This window comes from Empidonax traillii, unplaced genomic scaffold (assembly GCF_003031625.1).
Source record: "Empidonax traillii isolate 1590-97213 ecotype Southwest subspecies unplaced genomic scaffold, ASM303162v1 scaffold549:size456157, whole genome shotgun sequence".
In the NCBI taxonomy this organism is placed as follows: domain Eukaryota; kingdom Metazoa; phylum Chordata; class Aves; order Passeriformes; family Tyrannidae; genus Empidonax; species Empidonax traillii.
The window spans coordinates 280,901-304,295 of record NW_020955742.1 but is presented as its reverse complement, the minus strand read 5'-3'; the positions used below and the strand labels follow the sequence as shown (position 1 = coordinate 304,295).

Here is a 23,395-nt window from a genome sequence, read left to right as displayed (position 1 = left end):
TGTCACATTTTCAAAAACACCATCTGAGCTGACTTTGGGTATTGACTGAGGCACAGACATTAGAACCTCAGCCAGATCAGGTGCTCACCTGAAGCCTGACCTGCCTGTTGAAACATGCTGCATTAAAATTTGGGGCTTTATTAACAAATAGATGCTTATATCATGGTTCACCTCATAGTCCCTCACTCTGGGATGGTAAGAATTCTTCTTTCTGGGGCTTGTTGATTGTACCAACCTGAGTCTGCAACATATGCGTTTGAAAGTAATGTCACTCTCCATAATTGCAGGAGTTCACAAGTCTTAGAAAATACTTCTCCTTCTTTGCATTTTTTTCTTCTCAAACATCCTTAGGAAGTGTTATATTTAGCCAGTCTTATGTTCCCCTGGTTGAGAAACAGAGGGTGCAGAGAGAAGTAATATCTCCTGTAGACTAATGCTGAGAACAAAAAATCAGACAAGTTTCCAGGCATTCAAGCCCTCCTTTGGGCATTCCCCAAAACTCATGCAGTCTTCCCAGCTCTATAACTAGCCTAGAAAAGGTGTTGCTTTTCCTACCACCTAACCTTTCGGGCATGTACTTGTATTATCAGGGCCACAAGAACACAATAAACGTCTTTCAGTCTCTTGGGTTTGTGCACTTTGTCAGTCCTATTGAGGGCTCAAGCAGCAGGCACAGATCTCCTTCACGTGTCTGAACCAAAAGGATGATCTCTCACTGCCATCCAAACCCTCTCTCTCACATCCATATGTAAACACCCAGTCTGAGCATTGCTCCTGTGGAAAGGTGGTCTTACTCAGAGGATCCTGAGGAAGATCCAGTCTGGTTAATGTAATCTTATATCTGCATTTTAGTCTCTTACTGAAGTATTTTACCTTAGTGTCCAAGTACTTTGTCTAATCTAAGGTAAAAGGTTAGGGTTGGTCCCCTGGAGAGACAGACTCCTGTCCCTCTGATTTAAGCAAATGTATGCCATTGGCTGTTCCTTAATCATCTTTTTTTTCCCATTTCACTTAATTTTGGTTTATTGTTTGTCATTTTTACTTGCCATCTAAATTAAAGCCCTTGCTATTTAAATGCCTTCATTTTTGAAGGTGCTCACTAAAATGCAGGTATATCTCCCCTACATCTTCTAAAGTAATGAAGCAATAGATGACTGAGTAACTTGATATCACAGTCCAGAGCTTACATCCTGAAAGTCCCAGCTTCAGTGATGGCTCTGTGGTCAGGCTGATACTAATTTGATGTACTTAGTTCATATAAGTTTTTAGAAATGAACTACCAAAAGGAAATTGAGCACAATTATTGGCTACTGCGCAGTGTAACCTTAGTAGTTATATTCAGAGGAGTCATGGGAAACAAATTGTGTTCATTGCAATTATATGACCTTGTCCTGAATGTGTTTTAAATGTTAGTTATCTTCTTTACACCCCCTGTTGTGTCAGGAAATAATATTGCGTCTGGGCTTCTCACAGAGTTTAAATTACTTTTAATTCTACACTTCCCTTGTAGAAGAGGCACAGACCAGGTTTAATTTTCCTGAAGCATAGGCTTGTGCCTTTGCTGCATTCTCTCAGCTCCAAGGTACAGAAGTGAGAGTTGACATTCAGGAAGTGAAGGAAGTGGTTCCAGGATAGAGATGTCTTGGGAGTGAGAAGAATTGAGTTTCTTGGCAAGGCACACCCCAAGCTCCATGTCTATTGAAAGTAACTCTTTATTTTCATGATGATAATGGTGATGACGATAGTTACATGTTTTAATTAACCCTATTGCTTCTCCACGTAGGCATGAACGCTTTACAATTACAGAATTTGGCAACTTTAGCAGCCGCAGCAGCCGCCGCCCAGACCTCAGCTACCACCACCAATGCAAATCCTCTCTCCACAACGACTGGTGCTCTGGGAGCCCTCACAAGTCCCGGTAAGAGCAGAGTGCTTGTGATTTCAACGTGGGAGTAAATGGGAACACGGGAGTTAAAATGGTGATTCCATGTTATGTTTAGGTTCCATGCTTATATGCATTCTGAAGACCCTTTAATTGTTGAATGCATTTTTTGTTGCAGCTGTTTTTAAGCAAATAACTACTTTTTTCAAGTGGTCCGATGTGGACATGTTCACCTTTCCCAAGTAATTTCCCTAACAGACCCATCGTACAAAACTCTGTGTGAAAACTGCAATTGCATGGGTAACTTAAGCTGGAATTAACTTTTCAGGAAGAATTCAGAACATGACCAAATTGTTCCTGTCCTACAGAACAATCAGCTGAGGTGGTTCTGAGAGACTGATCTTTGATTCCCAGCACGTGCTGGGAATTGCCTTTACCCATCATGAATTTTTGTGAAGACATTCTCTCCTTTTTTTTTCCTTCTCTTTTTCTTGCTGGAGCTCAATTGAGCTTTCTTCTGATCCTGAGTATACAGTCACAGAAGTGGTATCAGATGCAAAAGGAATACACTGGCAAAAGACCAGTCAAAAGACAGCTTTATGGGGGGAAAAAGGAACAGGATGAGAGGTGGGAATGTCTTCGTGACCACTATGTGGATTTGCAGCCACGACTGTCTGATGTCTGCAGAACCATAGAGAGAAATCAGGGTAAATTCAGACTTCAGTAACACTTCAGCATCTCCAGAATCTAGAGAGAGAGAGCACTATTGATTCAGTGTAGTTACTCTGGATTTACAGTGTTGTAGCCGAGTGGAGAATCCGGCCACTTATCGTTACATAAAGGCTGCAGGGTGTAATTATTTGCATCATGAAGTGTGTTTATTGCTGTTCTAAAAAACATTCATATTATTTTAGACACCACTAAAGAACGTTTGTGTTTAATCTTGTTTAAGTGTGTATTTATTCCCCATGAAAAAGTAATTCATGGCAGACGGTTTGAGCTCATCAGTAAGGAAAACAGTCTTCACTGCACAATAGAACTGGGACCGAGTGTGGTGCCGGGTGTTGGCACTGGCCAAGGCTTCCCGTTATATTGCAGTTTTATTGTTTGTTTGGGACAGAGGTTAATACTTAGTTTGTGCAGAATTTTCCCGTTTCTGGCACGAGCCTCATCTCGACCTAAAAATAATATTTATTAGCAACATCTCTGAGAAGCAGGTTGTGTGAAAATAATTTTGGCTTGCTGATATATATATATATATGTATTTATATATTTAAACCTGAGCAATCTCTCCCCTCCGTCCTGGAGCTGGGACTTAACGCTCTGCAAAAGGCAAGTCACAGTGTCAATGTTTCCACGTTACTCCTGTCTAAACGTCACCCTTGTACAGAAGCAAAAATGTTGCATTTCATGGATGTTCTGTGGTATCTCTGTAGTTGGGCTGTTAAATGTCTGAGCAGCCTGTCCTCCCAAAACACACTCAACATATCTTGACACATTCTGACAAGACTTTTCAGGGCGACTCGGTGTTCAGGGCTTTGGTGCAGAGGGGCTGGAAATTACCTCCTTTTTTATCATTGCTGCTCTGCAGCAAAGTGGCACCAGAACATTCCTGTCAGGCACTTTGTCTTGCCCACGTCAGCACAGAGCTTGGATTCAACCTTAAGGTCCACATTTGCCTCTTTCCCTCTCCAACACAGTCTTCTTATCCAGCCTGGCTGACTTGCTGTTCCCTCTCTTAATGTAGTCTTGAGGCTTCTTGAGTACCTGGAAGGTGGGGTTTTTTGATGTCCAAGTCTGCAGAGGCCGTGGTCAAACAGGTGCTTCAGCTGGGCTGGGCAGATGCATCAGCATTCTATTGCTCAGGGTGGTACTGTAGAGCAGGCACCAGTCTTTTTCCAAAGAGATTAAGGATTTTGGCTAACACATTTAACTTGTTATTTTCAAAATTTCTGGACATTTAGCCTTTGAAGTAGTGTATTCAGTACGCCAGTTGTTTTTGAAAGTCTTACAGATAGTACCTGTACACAGTTGTTTCTAATTAGACATTTTGTTGTGCCAAAGAAAAACGTGTATCTAATAGATCTACTGACCTATTTATGTTGCACAACCAACCTGAAATGCAGCCTTATTAAAATGTTCTTCATTTTAACCTTCCTTATCTGGTTCCACATTCCTCACCCTATTAAATACTTTGTAAACCTGAATAATATCTTCAGTGATCCTCCTCTGCTCTATGGAAAATGAATTTAGTTTGATAAAGCCTTTCATAGTAGCTCACAGTATTGCCACTAAAGCTTGAGATACGTTGGCAGAAAGCATTTAAATCTGACTTTCAGTGTGTGGATGTTTGGAGGCCTTGAGGATATTTTTTTGGTCTAGTTTTCTTTTAATAGAACCCTTCAGTTTTTCGTGTTTCATAAGCGTAAATTATTTTGTCTGATTTCAAAGCCTGCACTAAGCCCAGCAAGAAATGTTTGTGTGTCTCCAGATAATGTATTAAATTAATATTTCTCAGTTGAGAAAACAGCCCAAATTTAGGGCAGTGCAAAGGTAGATGCTTAAATTTAATCTTTTGCTTGATGCTATTAAAGGCAGAATACTGCACAGAACAGGGGTGGGCATAAGTGGTGTGTTTCTAGTATACCTTAAACCACAGCAGCCACATAAATCATATCCACGTCTCTAACCATATATAACTGGGTCTCTCCTGAAGATCTCTCCTGAATCAATCTTTGACCAAGAGCTCCTGTTCTGTCCTTTGTAAACATGTGTCATAAGAGCCCCAAAAGGTGGTTATTTCTGTTAAAATTCATCTTAAAGCTTAATTTTACATTGATAATATTTAACAACCTTCAGTGCATCAGACTAGTACAGAGAAGATAGTGGTGAGACCAACTTTGATGCATTGGCAACCCAGAAAAACAGGCCAGGAAGTGGGGAACCAACAGGACATCTGATATTTGAGGATTTCCAAACAAATTAAACTCCAGTGATCTTTCCCTTTTCCATTCTGACTAAATAACTTTGACCGCAAGAGAGTCTAAGGACACTCATTCTCCTCCATGTGCTAAATACTTTCTCTTATGCTTGAAAGACTATTCATTCAGAAAGAACAGAGACAATACAATCCCCCAAACTATTAATTTTTTCATAATTGTAAATTTATAATTTCAATTTTGCATACCCATGGAAGTCTCTCCCTACAGCATTGTTAGAAATGATTTTTTAAAAGCCTTTGCTTAAAAAAACATGAAAGATTAAGCTTTCATTTTAGTAAAAATCCCCTCAGGCAATAAATAGGTTCTTTTGTCTCTTGGCCCTGGAAAAAAAAATTAAAATGGTTTAAATTGCCTATGGTTAAAGTAACTGTTTCTTGCAATTATCAGATGGTAGTGAATAAAAATTAAAATGAAATCATGAAAGACTAAAAGCCAGGTAAATGCATATTATGTCTTTCATGAGTTTCTCATGGGTCTTTTGAAGACTCATTTAATCATGTTTCTTGTCTTTTATTTTGATATGATAATTGTTTCCTTTATTTACTTTAATCACCTCTATTTAGTTAATTAATTCTTCACTTTATTTTCACTTCACTTGCTTAGGATACTTTTTCTGTTTTAAAGGCAGGTACCAGTAGTTTTTCATACCATTTTAAAGGCAGGTACTTGTAATATTTTGTAAAACAAGGAGTTTGGGCTGGGGTACCTTTTACCTGACTCCAGGTTGTCTGATCCAGTTTGTCTCAATTCTGTTTTGGTTAGGCCTTGGAATTTTGCATTTCTTATTAACTGTCGTGGTTTTGCTTTGGGTCAATTTTGCTTTCCACCCCACACACAATTACTACTAGTTGAGAGAAGGTTTTTGCAGACAAAAGAGAGACAGGACCCGGGGAAAACAGTATAAACATTTATTACTAGTAAAATAAAAATTACTAATAAATTAAAAACTAAAGAACTATATCTACAATAATTTCTACTCAAGTTGAAGTGTTATATATATACAGAAATACTTCTTCCCTTTTTATACTAGTCCAAGGAGAAGAAGTAGTCTTATTCTCTATTTTCGGAGTTCCAGCTCTCTCTCTCTCTCTCTCTCTCTCTCTAGTAATAGATCTTCAGTAGCAGTAGTATTCTTGTTGCAGTTGGAACTTTCTCTCTCTCTCTCGTTCTGTGTTGGCTTCCAGGGCTGGGCTTACCCCCCTCCTGGGCTAAGACCGAAGGCTGGGGGTTACTCAGGTCCTGAAGGGTCTTCCTTCCATAGGCTTGCAAGGGGACACTTGCTTACTATGGATCTTCTTCCACAGGGTTACAGGGGATAATGGCTTAAGAGTTCACTCCTGTTTTCCTATGGAGGTCCCTCCCCATGGGAGAACAGTCCTTGATAGACTTCTCGGCATGGGTCTAGCACAGATCCACACACACATGGATCCCAACATCTCACATGGGCCGTCTCGCTCCAGCATGAGATTTCTCAGGGTCACAAAATCTTCAAGAGCAGTATGGATTCACACACACACGGATCCCAGTATCCCACCTGAGCCGTTACTGCTCCAGCACAGGTTTCCCTCAGGGTCACAAATCTTCACCAGGACTCTGCCTCACTTCAGTCCTTTTCATGAAGTCTCGGTTCTCTTTGGTACATCCACAGACTCCTCTATCAGTTGCATGGGGGGTCTCCTTACTCCAACAAACTTTTACAAGTAGCAGGGTTTACTTTTCAGTCTTTTCCCTGCTGAAGAGAGAGAGCGAAAAGGGGGGGGGAACAAGCCCCCCCTTTCGCACTTTACTTTTCTTGCTGCAGCTTCAGCTACCAGCTTCGACCTTGGAAGCTCCGTTATCTTTCGGCTGGAATTCTTCCACAGCGGTTTCTGTCCAGGCAGTTCGTCTTTTAAACTTTTTTTTTCTTCACTCTCTTACAAGAGAGAAGGGAGGACTTCAGTGCTACACCTGCTCCCCCCACCCCGGCCCAAGCCGGGGGAGGAGGGAGTCTGGCCCTGCTCGGGCTTGCTACTCCTCTTCCCTACATGGCTGCTGCCCCTAATTTCAACTGTGCCAACAAACCTTCTCTTCCATTTTCTTGAAGATGTAATTAGCAAAGGCGTTACTGGACTTTTGATTGGCCTTTTTGTCCGGAAATTACCTGGACAAAACCATCCTCAGCCCCAGGGATGGGCTGGTGGGCAAAACCACGACATTAACTGAGAAGGGATTTTGGAGGGACTCCCTCAGCTACAGGTATCCACACTGTAAATTTCCCAGTTTATACAGGATGAATCTCAGCTGAATGTCAGGAACCTTATTCTCTCCTCCAGAGCCTGTCCTTGGCACGTCCTGCGGATGGATCACTGGGTGAAGAGCTCACAGGGACGCTGCTGTTCCAGAGCCTGTGGAGAGTTAGGGTTCCTTCAGTGGGTGGTGGGAAGGCCTGGAGCTGGATATGAAGGAGGGACATACAAGCTCAACATCAAAGTATCTGCCTCTAATGCTGTCTGACATTTAATTTGCCTCAGTTGACCCACTACCCTAATTTTACCAAGGATAATAACCTGTATTTTGACTGTCTTGGGTGGTACAAGAGTAATACATCTCTGTAAAACATGCACCACTCAGAGCAGGCTGGTGAAAGCCACGTCCCATCAAGGTCTGAGTATCTCCAAGGATGGAGATTCCACAGCCTATGTGAGCTCATTTCAATTTTGTGTCTTAAAATTCATGCACAAATGTTTTTTCAGTAGCCAGTAGGGAAGCCCTTCTATGTGCAAATGAAGAGACGAAACATCTAATTATATATCCAAATTTATCTGCATGAACATACACAATGTAATTTCTGAGCTGTGGGGGGATAGAATTGCTAAACCAGAAGTTAATTCAGTTTCAGACTTGGGAGCCTTCATTTTCCATGACATTTTCATGATTATTTGATTCTCTAAACTATTATTTATTCCCACAGCTGAACTAGCTATTCATGCTTCAGTAAAAAACTCTTTAGGTTTGTTTATCTGCTCTGTAAACCTAAGAGGAAATATTTCTGAAAAAAAAAAACAACAAACTGATAGTGTAGAAAGGGAGACTTTTCTCTTTTAATGACCTCTTAAAATCCAGCTCAGCTTTTGTCCTCTTGTATCAGTATTCAGCCATTAGCTCTTATGTTGAAAAAAAAGTTCTCCTAAGCACAAAAGTCTAAAAATACTCATTTTCAGACAGATGCTGACATTGAAGAATAACAGCCCCAAAAAACAGAAGACTGTGAAGTATAGAATAAACTGAAAAAAAAAGGAAAAAAAAATTACACTGCCTGTCCTGTAAGAATTAATTAATTCTTTCCCTCTTTTCAAAGCAGAGAGCTATAACGTCTAGCTGTGATCCATGTCTCATTATTTTCTCTGCCCCCTAATCTGGGATGAGGATTGTCTTTGTTAGTTGAAGGTGTTCATGTTGTGAACACAGTTGTTGAAATGTTACAGATTTTATAGAATGCACAAGATGCTTCGGCTGAGAAGGAGTGAAGAACGCTCGAATAATCGTTCTTAGAAGATACACTTTTTTTGTTCACTTCAGCACAGTGCGTTTCTCTCCCGTCAGCGGTGCAAGGCTGCCACCGTGACATTCTGTTAGAGGCCAGTACACCCACTGAGAGAGCTGTGATTCGCTTCCAGGACGATGCAAAAATAATCCTACCAGTAGGGGTGTGTAGGAAGGTCTGGCAGTTTGCTGAAGAATGAGTTGAAGTAGATGTTTCACATTGGAAAGGATCGGTTTAAAATGCAGAATGGCACTCGTCGCACTGTAGTACGAATTGATTACTTTTGTAGCATTTCATGTGGAATTCATGCAAGTTCCATTATTGTAAAGCCGTTCAAAATAAGCTCTGCTAGTTTTGCAGAACATAGAAAACTTCCCTAGTATAATTGTTCATTATTTTTAGTATAAAGATACAGTTGATAAATATAACACGTAACTTAAATAAAGGTTTATAAATGCATTATACGTACAGTGCATATGCTCAAACACCCCAAGTGCATGGTTTTAAATTTTGTATTTAAATCTAATTGTATAATTAGCACCCTTGCCTTAGTGCTTTGATGACAGAGAAGTGCAATGCCTTAACCCTGATCTCAGCACGCATTTTTGGAAGGTATTTGTTTTCAAGGAAGCTATGGAAGAAAATCTTGCCTTAGCATGCCCACCTCCTGTTATTGGACTGCATAGGTATGTGATGAGAGAAGTAGTCAGCTGGTCTTACCCACATAGTGTTAAGTTTCTGAGTCTGTGGTTAGGCTTGTAAATAAGTGAATTGATCTTGACTGCTCTTAGTGCCCAGAGATTATGCTGCTTCTTGGAGAGATGTATTGGTACTAAGCCCATCTAATAATTAGGTCACACTTAAGCAGGCATGCAAACAGAAGTTGGAGCCAAAAATAGGAAACTGGGCATATATTTCTGACCTATATTTGTATTTTTAATAATACTTCAAAATGTCCTAAATTACTGAAGGAGAAATGAGTGGGAATTGTGGCTAAAAATCTCCCAGAGTCCCATTACAGTAAATGGAGAGGTGAATGGTGATGGATTCCCACGGACCCTCCCTGGTACAGCACTGTGTCTCTTCCTGGTCTCCCTTTTGGAAAAATGAGCCAGTGGTCACCTGAAGGATGGCAGCAGATAGGCCATCAGCTTGGGCTGACTGACAACTGCAAAAGGAGTCATTTTGCCAAAGTTCCCTTATCTGTTTTAGAATCGACATTATCCATTAATAAATGTTTGGCACAGAAATCTCCAGCTGTTTCCTCAGAGTTGCATAAATGTCATTTTATGCAGTCAAGCTTTGTGCTGGCTAATTCTTTAGGTTTGTTTTTTGCCTTTTTTTTTTTTTTTTTTTTTGGAAACAGCATACAGTACTAAACCATGGATTAGTAGGATCTAATTCAACAGGAGGCATGTTTGTTTTTTAAACATTAGTACATTATCATCTTCCTAAAGTATTAAATCCACTGCCTTAGCACATTTCAGGATTTACTTTGCTTGTAATATACAAATAATACTCATAATACATTATATTTTTTAAGTGTCTCTCTACCCCACCTTAATCTCTATTTCAAGCTACAAGAATCCCGGTTTGTATAAAAGGCTCCTTTTCTTTCTGTTGAAAGTACTATTTCAAGTTCATTCAGGGTTGCTTTCTACTAAAGAAACGTGATAGTATCAGCCTGCCTACACAGGTAGATATGTGAGCTTATATATAATATATCTTACACAAAGTACCAAGCCCAGAAAATGCTGCAGTTCATAATATTGAAGAAATCATGTGAATCTTAGAAAAATTCATGCATTTGAAGGAGCATTCAACTATTTCAGATTTACTGCTGCCAACACTGTTCCTTCGACCCTGCGCAATTCTGTGTGTATCCATGGTCCATGGAAACTCCTGGTCCGTTTTCCTAAGGCAGGATAATTTGAAATAACAACAACAATAATAATAAATGTCTTTAACCTAATTGTTTCAGCATTCTCTCAGAAGAACTTATGTGTTTGAATATGGGGCTACTGATTTATTTTATGCATTGGCCAAACAAAAATATCTGCAACATCTGCATGTGTTTAAAATCAAGTAAAGTAAACCCTCGACTGCCTTTGCCATGCACAGGACAAAAATGTGCAGTATGGATGAAAAGAACCAGTGTCACATTGAGCTATATATGACTTTCCGAATGGTCTGCAAAGGACCTGGCTGGGTAATTTTACATTAGGCAGGATAATCCTCGCGTTCTGCAGCTTACAGGAGTGAATGACTGTATCTTGTGGATGTGCTATTACAATAAGGTTGTACTTGCACACCCCACTAAAAGTCCCTTCTTCCATGGAAATTATTATTCATACACCTTCAGGATTCATAACTCCTTTAACTGCAGGCTCAAATTTTCAGTATACAGTTTATCTCATCTCTATTCTGAAATACCATGGATAGGACTCCTAAGTGTCTGAAGTAAACAAGTCCTTTAGAAACATCTTGTTGCAGTGGGAGGACAAACAACTCCCAAGGATTTTTTTTAACTGATCTTAAGACAGATGTATGAGAGAGGTGAAAAAGAAGATGAATCAGGCCATCCTCTCCCATGTACTTGAATTTGAATTGCTGTGTATGCATGTGCTGAGTACTCAAACAACAAAGACATTACTTACCTTGAACTGTAGCCTTGGACTCTACTGAAACTCATTTTTTTTTTATGAAGAGATGCTACTGCTTGTTGTTTGTCATTGCTTAATGCTGCAAGTGTGTGAAAGATGTTGCAGGTACGCAGGGGGCAGAGGGGAGGAACCTGTGCTCCGGGCAGGAGATCCTGGCCTGAAGTAGAGCCTTATTGACTCTAGATCAGAAATTCTTTGGAAAGTGAATTAGGAGTGGTTCTGTGCTGAAGTGGCTCCACATGGAGGTCATTTCAGCATCGGGGCTTAAGTCCCTGAGCAATAGCTTGCTCCAAATTGTGTGAGATAGCAGTAATAAACATGAGAACACAGCTGGGAGTTCCCTGTAGAAATGGTTTTGATGTGAACTCGATGGTGCATCAATGAACACAGCCACAGCCCTTGACCCCGCTGAGTAAAACAGTCATAAATGCTCAGTAATTCTTCTTTGTTTTCTTCATATTGTGGTGATTCAATTTGGTTTGATTTCAGTAAAGAGTTACAGTTGGAAATATCTAATGCTCAGCTATGAAGTTTAACTCAAGTCAGTTCACCGTGCCATATTATTCTCTTCCCAAGCCTCTCTAAAGCACTTCTCACCCAAAACCAAAGGTGATTTATCACTGTGCTCTGCTGGGCAGAATGCACAGTATGTTGCAGGCACAGTGCTGAAGTACAGCTTGTAGTTTACACTGGAGGTGGATGGTCTTCACTGAGCAATGCATTTCAACAAAACAGAAGCATCAGTGTGGAATTGGCCCAGAATATTAACTGCTTTTTACTCCCTCTCTCTCTCTGTCTTCATAATGTCACTGGAAAATATACCCTTAAACACCAAGATTCACAAAACCAGCTTAGATTCACAAAGCCATGCCCAATCGATAAACCCTTGTTTGTTAAAATACCTTCTGTTAGATAGATAGGTTTGGAGGAAACATAAGGAACAGAAGACTAGAAAACTACAAAAATAACCAGCTGGTAGGTTTGTCTTCCATACCTGTAGTCCCTCTGTATGCTCTGTCTTTTCCTCCTCCTTTGCACTGCTGTGGAAGGTCCATAGTCCATTGTAATTTCAAGACAATCATAAATATCAAGTTAGGTGTTAACATAAATAACATAAACTATTAAAATAAGTGACCCCAATTTTCACTTCTCCCAAGCTCACCAAGCTCCCTTAACTCCCAAAGACCCATGCACTACTGAATAGTATGGGTATATGAGTCTAAAATTAATCTGCAGTTCTTGAAGACCTTGGCTTCTGAATTTGTAAAGTATTTTAATTAATTGGTTTACCTCTTTATGTTTTCCTTTTTTTTTTTTTTTTTGTTCTTGTATAAGTCACTGTACACAAATCTTCGTAAACTCTAAAGCTGTTTTCAGAAAGATGAAACAAAATATCACCACAGGGAAAGACTCCTTCCTCTCCTTCTTTCTCGCTCCCTCTCTGTCTTGCTTACTCTCATTTGCACGTGCACGCACACAGATACACAGAAGCCACCAGATGTCGAGTGGATGGTGCTCTCCCTTCCTTCTTTGCTCACTGCTGCTTCTATTTCCCTGTTCCTTGAGAAGATATGAACAGTCTTTCACAGGAACAGTTCACCTGTGAGCAGTGAAGAAGTAGAGGGACACTGACTTACTTGAGAAAGGCCGTGCTATTGGTATATGCCTTTCTATGTTGTCATTCTTGTTTCCCCCGATTCTTTCTTGTTCTCTTGCTTTTCTGGTGCTCTTTCCCTGGAGTGCATCTGTCACTTTCATTTTATTCTATCCAAGCACTAGCAGAGCACCTAAACTTACTGGAATCTTCTCTTTGACATGTCAGACAGCACTTACAAGGTACCAGAAAATGTTACTTCTTTCTCTACAGCGGTGGCAATGTGTTTGTCAAAGGACTTTATGGAGAATAAACCGCTCCAGGCCAGGAAAATCCACCTCTCCTTTGCCGAAAAATGGCCCTGAGAAATAGAACCAGTGCATGCTGGTACTGTTAGCAATGGGGAGACCACGAGTTTGTGCAAGGGTGAATACTCAGATTGGCTGGAGATCACTGTAAAGGGCAGACAATTTAATGCCAATCACACAAGCTAGTTAGATTAGAATACTGATGAGCCCTAGTGAAAGGCCAACTACATCTTCTTTTAGCAAAAATATTAAAATGCCCCCATTTCTCCCATCTCCCCCTTCAGATTCTCCACAAGAATAAATTAAAACTTGGAGGTGTGGTTATTATCACAGAATAATTAGACCCCATGGGATTAGAGACACTCAACGTTTGTTAATGCCCCTGGGTTGTGATTATCTAATAATGATGATGCCTCTGTCATTGCTTAATTATTCTTCCCCTTTAAAATGTTCCCTCTGCAGTCAGAGCCCGTAGTGTGCTCATTTCAGACAGAAATGCCGCTGCAAATTCCTGAGAGCAATGTCACATGGGCACTGTGATTGACTTACCCACTTCTCCCCCACGCCCATGTTTATAATCCTCATTTCATAAGCTCCAGCATTACTACATTTGAATAATTCCCCTTTTCCGTAAGACATTTCATTTGTGTGTTTGCGAGGAAGCTTTGGGGCCTCCATCTCTTTAAAAACACCAGGCAGTGTTAGTGCTACATAAACAGGACAAACCTTAATCAACTGACCTTGAATATGTAGGATCAGACCTGGCCAGAATCCCATGTAACTCCGGGTCAGTGGTCCAGATTCCCAGCTACATAAGAGCTTCCTACAGCTGGGTGCTGTTCATCTCTGTTTGAGTACAACAGCTAAAATAAGATGTTATAAATCAGGCCAAAGTTTGAACCTTTGTCCAACACAACTAAACTTTGTCCAGTATCTTTAGTCTTCACTCAGGCCAGCAAGTGTTCATTGTGTTTAGATACAGTTTGCAAGACATAGTTCCAAACATCATTGGTTTTTGCATCTGAAGATTGGAAAGAAAACAGACAACGCAGCCTTAATCTGATTATCCTTAAATCCAGTGTTGTCTCTTAGCTTTATTATCCCTTTTGGACTAAGCAAGGGACAAAGGCATATTATGTTTACCTAAGAGATTTTGTGTAGTAAACAAAGATTTTAAATTCAGCTTGCTAAAATTAGAGATTTCTACTTTGGGTTTATTATTTCTTTTTCTTTTTTTCCTTATAATTCCCTTACAATTTTTTTTTTCTGTGTCACTGACTGGGGAGCTGTTAGAAGTATTAAAATGTTTTTTTCTTTTTTGTTTTACTGCCTTTAGTCGCTTTGTATAATTTCTTTATATCTTTTATTTACCACCTTCTACTGGGATTTTATTTTCAGTTGCACATTGCTGAATCTGAGAGGAATCTAAAATCTCAAGGAATCATCCAGAGTCAGAAACTCCTTTTGTTAGATGTAGATCTGGCCCTGGAAATCTAGCCCATGAAACGTAGCTGTGGCAGCCTAGAATTAGAGTTAAGTGGCATATTCAGTGTCAACCTCTGTTCCTGTAAACAGACCCAAGAACAAAAGCCAGATCTCCAGCTTTTTGCCAGAACATCTTCATTCTTCAGCCTTCTTTCATTCTGCCTTAGTGTGACCTGACTTTTTCTACTTTTCTGCTACCACTGTTTTAATTTCCATGGAATAACTGAGGTTGGAAGGTCCCTCTGGAGGTCTGTGGTCCAAGCCCCCCAGCTCAAACCAGGGTCAGATGGGAGGTGAGATCAGGTTGTTTAGGGCTTGATCCAAACGAGTCTTGAAAACCTCCAAAGACACAGATGGGATAGTCTGGGTAATTTGTTCCAGTGTTTGACAATCCTCACAGTACAAATGATTTTACTTATATCTGAACTCAGCCTCACTTTTTTAAATTAACATCTCATCTGCCCAGCATGTACTACTGCTCTATGTAGTGGATGACCTCCTTATAAGTACTGAGAGGGTGCTTTAGGTTTACACTTAGCCATGTCTCCTCCAGCCTGAGCAAGCCCAGCCTGTTACAGGATGAGTGCTGGAGCCCCTACCACCTTGCTGGCCTTCCACTGAACTCCCTCCACCTGATCAGTGTTTTCCTTGCAATGAGGAGCCCAAATCTGGTTATAATATTTAGATGTGATGTAACAAGTGCTGAGTAAAGAGGAAACGTCACCTGGCTCTCCTGGCTCATCTCCTGTCTCACAGTCCAGGATGATGTTTACTTTCTGTGCTGCCAGTGCACGCTGCTGGCTCCCAGCAAGAACCCCCAAAGTCCTCTTCAGCAAAGCTTCTCCCCCAGCCCATCCATCCCCTGCTGTGTTACTGAAAAAGATTATTCATCCCCAGGTGCAGGAACTTACATCTGTCCTTGTTAAATGCATAAGGTTCCTGTTGGCAAATTCTGCCTGTCTGCATCCCTCTGATGGCAGCCATTTAGTCAGCAGCAGTTTTAAGTTAGATCCGGTTTATATGGCCCTTGTAGTCAGAGAGCTTGGGAAGAAATACACCCAAATTCAGTACAAGAAAGAGGGTTCTGGACTCAGACAACCACCAATGCAGGTTTGACAGTAGCACCTCCCAGAGAATGTTTTCTCTGCAACTTCTCATGCTTGGAGTCACAGACATGCTGAGCCTAAAATTTGTGGGCAGTATTGATCCCTGGTGCACTACTACATCATCTTAACTGGAGCAAAATAAGTGCTTTGCACACCGAGTCATTTAAACTTTCCGCTAAGTAAAACAACAAGAACAAAGTTGTGGTTCACAGGTGAGTGGTGGCAAACAAGCCCTGCAGCACCTGGTTCTGCTCTGGAAGCATTAGCTGCTCCTCACGTGGAAGGGGTTTGGCAAGGCCTGCAGCAACCTTCCACGCAGGCAAAGAGCTGAAGCTGCCCTTGCATTTCTTTGCCCATCCTCTCCTTTAGTCCTGCCCTAAAACCAAAATAATGTTTCCAATGAGGAACTTCAGTTAAAATGTTTGAAATGCGTCTTTGATATTCTCAATTATCTTAGTCCAAGACCTGCAGTTTGACTGTGTATCGTTTCCAGACAGTATGCCAGTGCTGGGGGAGGAAGAAGGGATCAGGACAAGGTGAAGTGGAAGGGAGACAGTGCACAGCCCACTGTGTAGCTTGAGGTAGAAGTGGGAAAGGCATCAATAGCATCTGGTAGTTGATCTCATCTGTGTGATCTTTATGGCAATTCAGCACAACCTAAGATAGAAATCTAAAGGTTCTTAATCGGACGTCTTTAAATCTCAGAGACAGTGGAAAAGAATAGTTTTGACTAGACTAGCTTAAACTAACAACAAGGCTGCCAAAGGTGGGGAAATTAATTCTATCCACAGTGTGCATAGCAAAGCCAAAGAAATATTTACACATCATTGCCTTTCCTAGATGCTGTTATCCTGAATCTAGTTTTCCAGCTGAGGTAAATCCAGATGATGTAAATCATCATGACTCTATTGACATAAGCTAGCCAAAAGAATGGCCAAAAGTTTCTATGCTAATACCGGTTGTTTTTCTAGGTTGGCACAGTTTACAGCAATGTTGTTAAAATTTTATTTAAATTAAAAGGGAAACAGCTCATTGCTAGTTTAGATTTCTGTTTAAAAAAAAAAAAAAAAATCTCTGACCTTAGAGGTGTTATAACCTTTTACAGGCAGAAGTAAATGTTTTGGGAGAAAGTTGAAAATGCCAGATCCTTCCAGCCTTAAAAATCTTTAACAAAACAAATATCTGTATTGTGTAGACCAACCACTCCAAATGAAAATGTGTTCTCTGCATCAAGGAAGACTGTTTTAGAGAATATATTAACCAAAGGCCAAGTCTCTTTCTTCATAAAGAAGCTGGTAGCAAAAATTTCATCAGTTAAATGGAGCAACCACAGGAAGATGAAATGACTGGGGTTGGAACTGATTTGGAAAGGATGTTGGGGAAAGGCTGCAAGCCCTGTCCTTCTCCATTTCAGAGCTTCTTAAAAATGTAATTTCTATTTTTCAAAGTTTTCAAATGGAATTGAGTTTAGAATAAGGAGGAGGAAGGGTGTGAGACTGACACAGAAATGTAGGAATAGATGGGTCAATGAAGAAGAAACAGGAAGGTCTCTAATAGTAAAATAAACACTTTTAACCTTCTTGCCTTTCATGGTTGGAGATGCAAAAGTGTTCTGTAGGGTCTCTTTATGTGGTATGGATAGAGAAGGCAACATGCAGTGCACCTGTAAGAAAAAGCAGATTTTTCCATAGGCTACTGGGAAACTCTTTACTTTTACAAGTCTAAACTGACCTCTTTAGGCAATGCTGAAAATATATTTTCACATATTAATAGAGTTTTAAGGTGTGGGGGGGAATTGATGAACATCTTGTCTGAAGTCTTGCAGCAACAGCCAAACGATTCAACCCCATAACTGCTGCCAGTAGTCTCTGATTGAGCAACACTCTCTTTGAGAAAGTCATCAACTTATTGCAGTGTCACATATTAGAAAGGAAAAAGTTCCTATGAGTAGAAAAAAATCTTATATTTCATGTTCTGATGTTTGTCCAGAGATTAAGATTGTGAGGGAATGATTGGTGCAGCTGGTAAAAAGGATCTCTGCTCTTCACCAAGTGTTGTATCTTCAGCCAGCATTGAACCAGCTGGATCTCCAGTCTGCTCAGTCTCTCCCCTTAGCTACAGTATCACCACCACAGGAGGCAAGGATAAAATTCCCAGTATAAAGAGAAAAACAATACACGGAATGTTGTGGCTGCGGGGTGTGCCACCCTGAGTGACACCAAAAGTCAGAGTCATTTGCAATTGTTTTCTGTGTTAGATTTTCCTCATTGTTGCACCAAATTCTTGTGCACCGTTAGCACAGGGGGCAGTTCCTGGTGACACTGCAGCTCCATAGTTCAAGTTCCTGGAGGCAGATGCCTACTCTTTATGAAGCAGCACTATGAAGTGATCCCATTCAGAGCAGCAGTGTTTTGGCATGGAGGATGGAGGGAGTTGTGAAGTGTTTTCATTTATTTGGTGGCAGGGGAACCTGGTAAAAAACAGTTTATAAAGTCTGTGGGTATCCAATCTATTTTTTTTTCATTTGGACAACTAAAAGATATAAATATAGAATAACAGCATTCCAGCATGAATTATTCTTCCCTTGCTGTTACCCTGAGCTTTTGTGGAGCCCGAAGAGTTTTACTGACATGAGAGAGTTATACAGGTTCCCCCAAAGTACTGCAGCCATCTGCTCTTAACACAAGACGTGATTTTTCTTCTTTCCCTTTGATTCAATATGTGTTACAATTTTTTAGTTGAAAGGAGCTAGAAAATGGTAAAGGACAGAGGAAGCATAGTCCTTGTCTCTAAATGGATTTCAACATATTCTGGGGGCACATGAAGTAAAAACTTTCAGTTTGTCTAAGCCCTCACACATCTTGTAAGACCCTTAACTTCAGTTTTCATCTCCCTTAATTTTTAGGGGACAAGGCATACCACTGCTTCATCTGTTGGTTTTATACAGCATTTTGTGGGGACATTTTCACCTCTCTTAATGTCTTGGACCTTTTATGGCCTTCGAGCAGAAGTAATAGTCGCAACAACAAAATGCTGATTTCTGAGGTGCTTTAGTGCTCCAAGTAGTATTTTACACTGATTATGTGCCAAGTCATTATTTAGACAAACTAGATAATCTGCACTGCAGCTTCAAGTGGGAGAAGCGCTGAGGCACCTACTCTGTATTTGTCTGGTGGAATAGAGAAACTTGATACAAATGAAAGAAGAAAAGAGATGTTGGTCCCAGATACTGGCCATCCCTGGAGCATGTGTTTCACAGACTATGATAAGAGCCACCACAACACACTGTGGGCTGCACAAGAGGGAAGGATTTAAGCAAATTTTTTTTTGCCTTCACCAACAGATGTGTTGCCTATCCATAAGTGTATGGCTCTTGTTCACAGGAGTTATTTGCCCCCAGCTTTAATGTAATTTACAGGCAGTTTCCTAGCCCCCATTTCTCTCATTTCTTATGTGTTTCCTCAAGAGAAAATATTAGAAATCCTCTGAAACAGAAAATGGATGGAATTTAGTCCAGTCGAAACCAATCAGATCCTTCATATTTGAGGTTTATATACTTCATTTAAATGATTTGCTAATGAACGTTAACAGAAACACAGAGCAGTGTTGGTCACAGGGAATTCACTTTGGTTTTGTCCTCTTCTCTGTTGTTGTTCACATTATCTGACAAAAGTGGGATTTTTTTACTTGGATTTTATTACTTTTTCTAATCAAAGACATTATTGGATTCTTACTGCTTTGTGGGGACAGATTGAATAATCTAAGGGGCTTCTATCTGCGACACATAAAATTATTCAGACTGAGATCCCAGATGCTGAGAGATGAGGGATGCATAACAGAGTCTGGAAACTTCTCTTCACCCACATCAGAATGTTCTTTGTACTTTGAGGCCTCACGAGTTTGAGGACTTTTCCTTGCTGGGTCTTAGTGCTGTAAAGGTGGGTTATTTGTAGGTTAGAGCTTCAAGGTTTACCTACAGAGTGGAAAAGTTGCCTCCTGCTTTCCTTTCTGGATGCTGTCAGCTCCAGAGACTTCACTTTCTTGAGGGTTCACTGAGAAATCTGATGTGTTTGACAGCCCAAAAGAGCATCAGGATAAAAGTGCTCTTAACCATTTCATAGCTAGGTAATGAATAGGAGCAAAAATTGTAGTGTAGACATGATGTGCCTCCAATACATCATCAGCAAAACTCTGACTTTAAATGTTCACTTTTCATAAGATAATGCAACTTTATAACAGAAATGAAAGGAAGTCTTTGTGATTGATGCAGTAAAGTAGGGCTCAGGAGACAAGCTAAAAACCTAATTGCTTCTGCAGCTTTTATGAGTGTGATTCATCTGGTATAACTTTACCTGCCTGTAAGTTAAGTGTTTAATCTACACTGGTTATTCAAGGCCCTTCTGTGAGAGACACAGGTATTTCTGGTTCACCCAACCTACCCCAAACAGTGACTCTTTCCAAGGTGCTTTATTACTTTCCTATGACAGGAGAGTAAGTCTCTTTCTGTTCCTAAACATGTAGTTTAGATAGATTCACCTCACCCACCTTCATCATTCCCTTGACATGGTAGCAGCAAGGACATTTTCTCCACCTTTTCCCCTCTGGCAGATCATTTGGGGACACATAATAGTACCATTGGGGTGCATGCACATGACTAGCTATGTATAAAGGCCAGGCTAAAAGCCTGCAATAAAATTGAGGGTGTTTTGTATTTGCCTGGTCTTTCCTCTTTTTCTAAACTTCAGGGTTTTTAACTGATATTCATACAGTGTCCTAGAGCGTAGTGTCTCACTGAGGATAATTAAACTTCCTCTTAGGATGCTTGGGGCCCAGAAGAGTAAGCTGTTGTATGAAAAAATTACTATGAGTAATACTTGTTTTTTTCAATGATGGACTTTGAAGTGTGGCAAAATCCCAATAGCCTAGTTAGCCTGGGATGCTAGGTTGATTGACAAACTTTTGAGAAAGTGCCTGATCCCATTCTTACTGTTTTAGTATCATGTTTGCAAATGATAGTACGATGCTAACTTTGGTGATCTAGTATTTGCAGTTCTAGGCTTATCAACACTTTCCCTGAACAACCATGCTATTAATACCTTGAATAAGGTTTGTCTGTTAGCCTCATTTTCTTTTTTTCTTCTCCTTGCAAAAAGCCCTGTTGTTGTTCTCCATGTTATTGTGAGCTGTTCTGTGATCTACTAAAATAAACAAAATATGGCCTTAATTTTGCTTTGTTTTTTTTCCTTTCAGTGGCTGCATCAACTGCTAATTCCACAGCTGGTGCGGCCATGAATTCTTTGACTTCTCTGGGTACTCTCCAAGGACTGGCTGGAGCCACTGTTGGATTGAATAATATTAATGCACTAGCAGGTACCGTAAACAGTGAGTATTTATTTGCTGTGGTGGACAGCCTTCCCCAATAATCATGCCACAAAAACTATCAGTTGTAAAGTGATGATTTTTAATCTGTATACCGAATAAGGGGGTCCAGTTGATCCAGTTCCATTCATGGTGTATATTCAGTTCTGGAGTCTTTTAGTTTCACACAGTTTGTGCTGCTAAGTGAAGTTCCATGGGTGCCTGCACAAAGACTCCTTTCCTTTTAGTACATGTGGAAGGTAGAAGAAATGTCACCAGAGATTTGGGTTATCTAGGTTATAGGAGAGGCTCCATTTTCACTGAGGGAGTCTGACAACAGGTGTATCACCCCAATGTGCAAAGCCTCACTCAGAAATGTAGTGCTAAGAAAGACATTTGCCACTGAGGCAGACCTTTAAAATGTCTGAAGGAATTATCAAATTGACTGAGAGCAGCATACTTTAAAAATGAAGGCAAGTCTTTGGCTTTTAATTGGCAAATATAAGAGAATGATACAGTCAGTCACCTGGAATGCCAGAGCATGTACATCTTTCCTATGACATCTTACACAAACCCTGGCATCTCCAGTTAAGTAGATGCCTGTAGCTGTTACAACATTCTTCCTTGTTCTTAGCCTTGGTCAAGATTTTCCTGAAGAAGGATTTATTTTTTTTTTTAATTGTTTCTGCTATAATGACTTCACCTTTGCCTGCAATGGAAGAGATTTGCCCAGCTGCATTTTTTTCCCTCCCTCTTTTTTCTTTAGCTGCCGTTGCTCCTTGCATTTCCTTTTGCAATGCAAGGAATCTATTTGGTCACTGCCAGCCCATGACCCGTCATAATGTACCCTCAGGAATGGATGTCCTCCTCAGTATCTCTTGCTCACTCTGATGCTCTGCATGATGTCCTTTCTGTTACTGTCACTTGGCTGCTCACCCAATCTTTTTGTTCTGTGATCTCTGGTTGGCATTGTTGGGAGCTGGGAAGGAAGGGGGCTTATGGATGTCCAGTGTTGAGTGGTTGCATGGGGTCTTGTGTAAAACAGGACTTGCTTCTGGCAAGGACGTGCGTATTTCACACAAACAACCTCTTTGTAAACACGACTCAAGAACAGCTAAAGAAAAGTAAGTATTAGTTCCCAAAATGGCAGGTGTTAGTTTCCTTTCTTATTAGTACCTTAGTATCGAAGCAAACCACTGGAAATGGCGAGCATGAAAAGCTAACTTCCCTGCCCTCCCCTCGTGAGCACTTGTAGTAAGAGAGCTATCCTGTTGTAAGAAATGGTTAAATGACCTTTCCTGATTTGTGCTTCACTTGGTTTATCAGAAGTCACAATATCAAGAGCAAAATATAGCATCCCCCTCCTTCCCTCTCACCAGTCATAAGAACCCAGGCATACTGGAACACTCCAACAAAACATGTCCCTTCATCAGTACCAAGCAAGAGTGAATCACCTGTGAGCTCTTTGTGAGCTCCTTGCTAGGCTGCAAGCCACGAGTTTACATTTTCTCAGCAAGCATTTTGAGGTGATGTGTGTGCAAACTTTGAAATATTAATGATGTATTTGCAACCTACTAGCAAATTTGAGCTTGTTTTAAGCCACCATTACTTCCACGGACTTGTGCCAACAGTGACTCCAGTCCCAAATCTTCTTCATGGATGCTTTTATGGACATGTGTACAGCACTTGCAAAGTGCGTGTGGGTGTGTCTGTCTGTGTATATACAAATATGAGAGAGAGCTAAGGAGGGGAAACTGCTTCCCCGTGACACAACTCAGTCTTAAGGCACTGTTTCTCTCAAAAACATGACCCTGATTTTCAGTTTCTGGTGCTTGTGATGCAGATGACAGTGAAGCGTTGTTCACATTACAACCACCTCCCCTGTCTATTTTAATGACGATCCAGGAGTTTTCCTAGTGACTGTGTCTGATCCAGTCATTCCCACTCAAGCCTGCCTGGGAGTTTGCCTTCGGGAAACCTCACGTTCAATAAGTCTGATGTTTCACCCTGATGTGGCTTATGCCATGGTCATAATCACTCCAGTAAAAACACTCATTGGCCGTGGACATTCCTGAAGTAATTGTGCAGAGAACTTGGAAGTGAGTGACAGGCTTCTAATTGGGGAATTAGAAAATCCAAAGCATAAGTCAAAGGGAGGCTTAACCCAAAAATTAATCAGAGGGCAGCACTGGGCTCCGACACAGAGGTGTCCTGCTCTGTATCTGAGAATCACACGGAGAATGTCTTCCATGCTGAGCTCACCAGGAGACTCTTAACTGTTTTCTGGATCCTGTCTGGGTCCATGAAAAAAAAGGTGGACTATGGAGACTGATAGTGAGAGCAAAGTTTAACTGTCTCCAAGGATTTGGCAGCAGTGGTACCTAGTCTTCCCCTGGTTGTTCTTGAAGAACCTAAAACCTTAAAGGGCAAAATATTAGACTATCTGCTTTGGGCATGTAAATTTAAGAATTTTA

At 40.7% G+C, this 23,395-nt stretch overlaps 1 protein-coding gene across 5 annotated transcripts in view; it reads left to right on the top strand.

Annotated features, from left to right (window-relative positions):
* The window catches only part of CELF2 (CUGBP Elav-like family member 2), a 127,746-nt gene that overhangs the window by 89,899 nt on the left and 14,452 nt on the right, over positions 1-23,395 (top strand). For 4 of the 5 annotated variants that reach the window (XM_027897565.1, XM_027897564.1, XM_027897567.1 and 1 more), the window contains 2 exons: positions 1,784-1,918; positions 20,814-20,933. In XM_027897565.1, coding sequence (XP_027753366.1) covers positions 1,784-1,918; positions 20,814-20,933 — 255 coding nt within the window. Of the gene's footprint in view, positions 1-1,783; positions 1,919-20,813; positions 20,946-23,395 lie in introns of all 5 variants that reach the window. The other variant, XM_027897566.1, reaches the window with a different exon arrangement.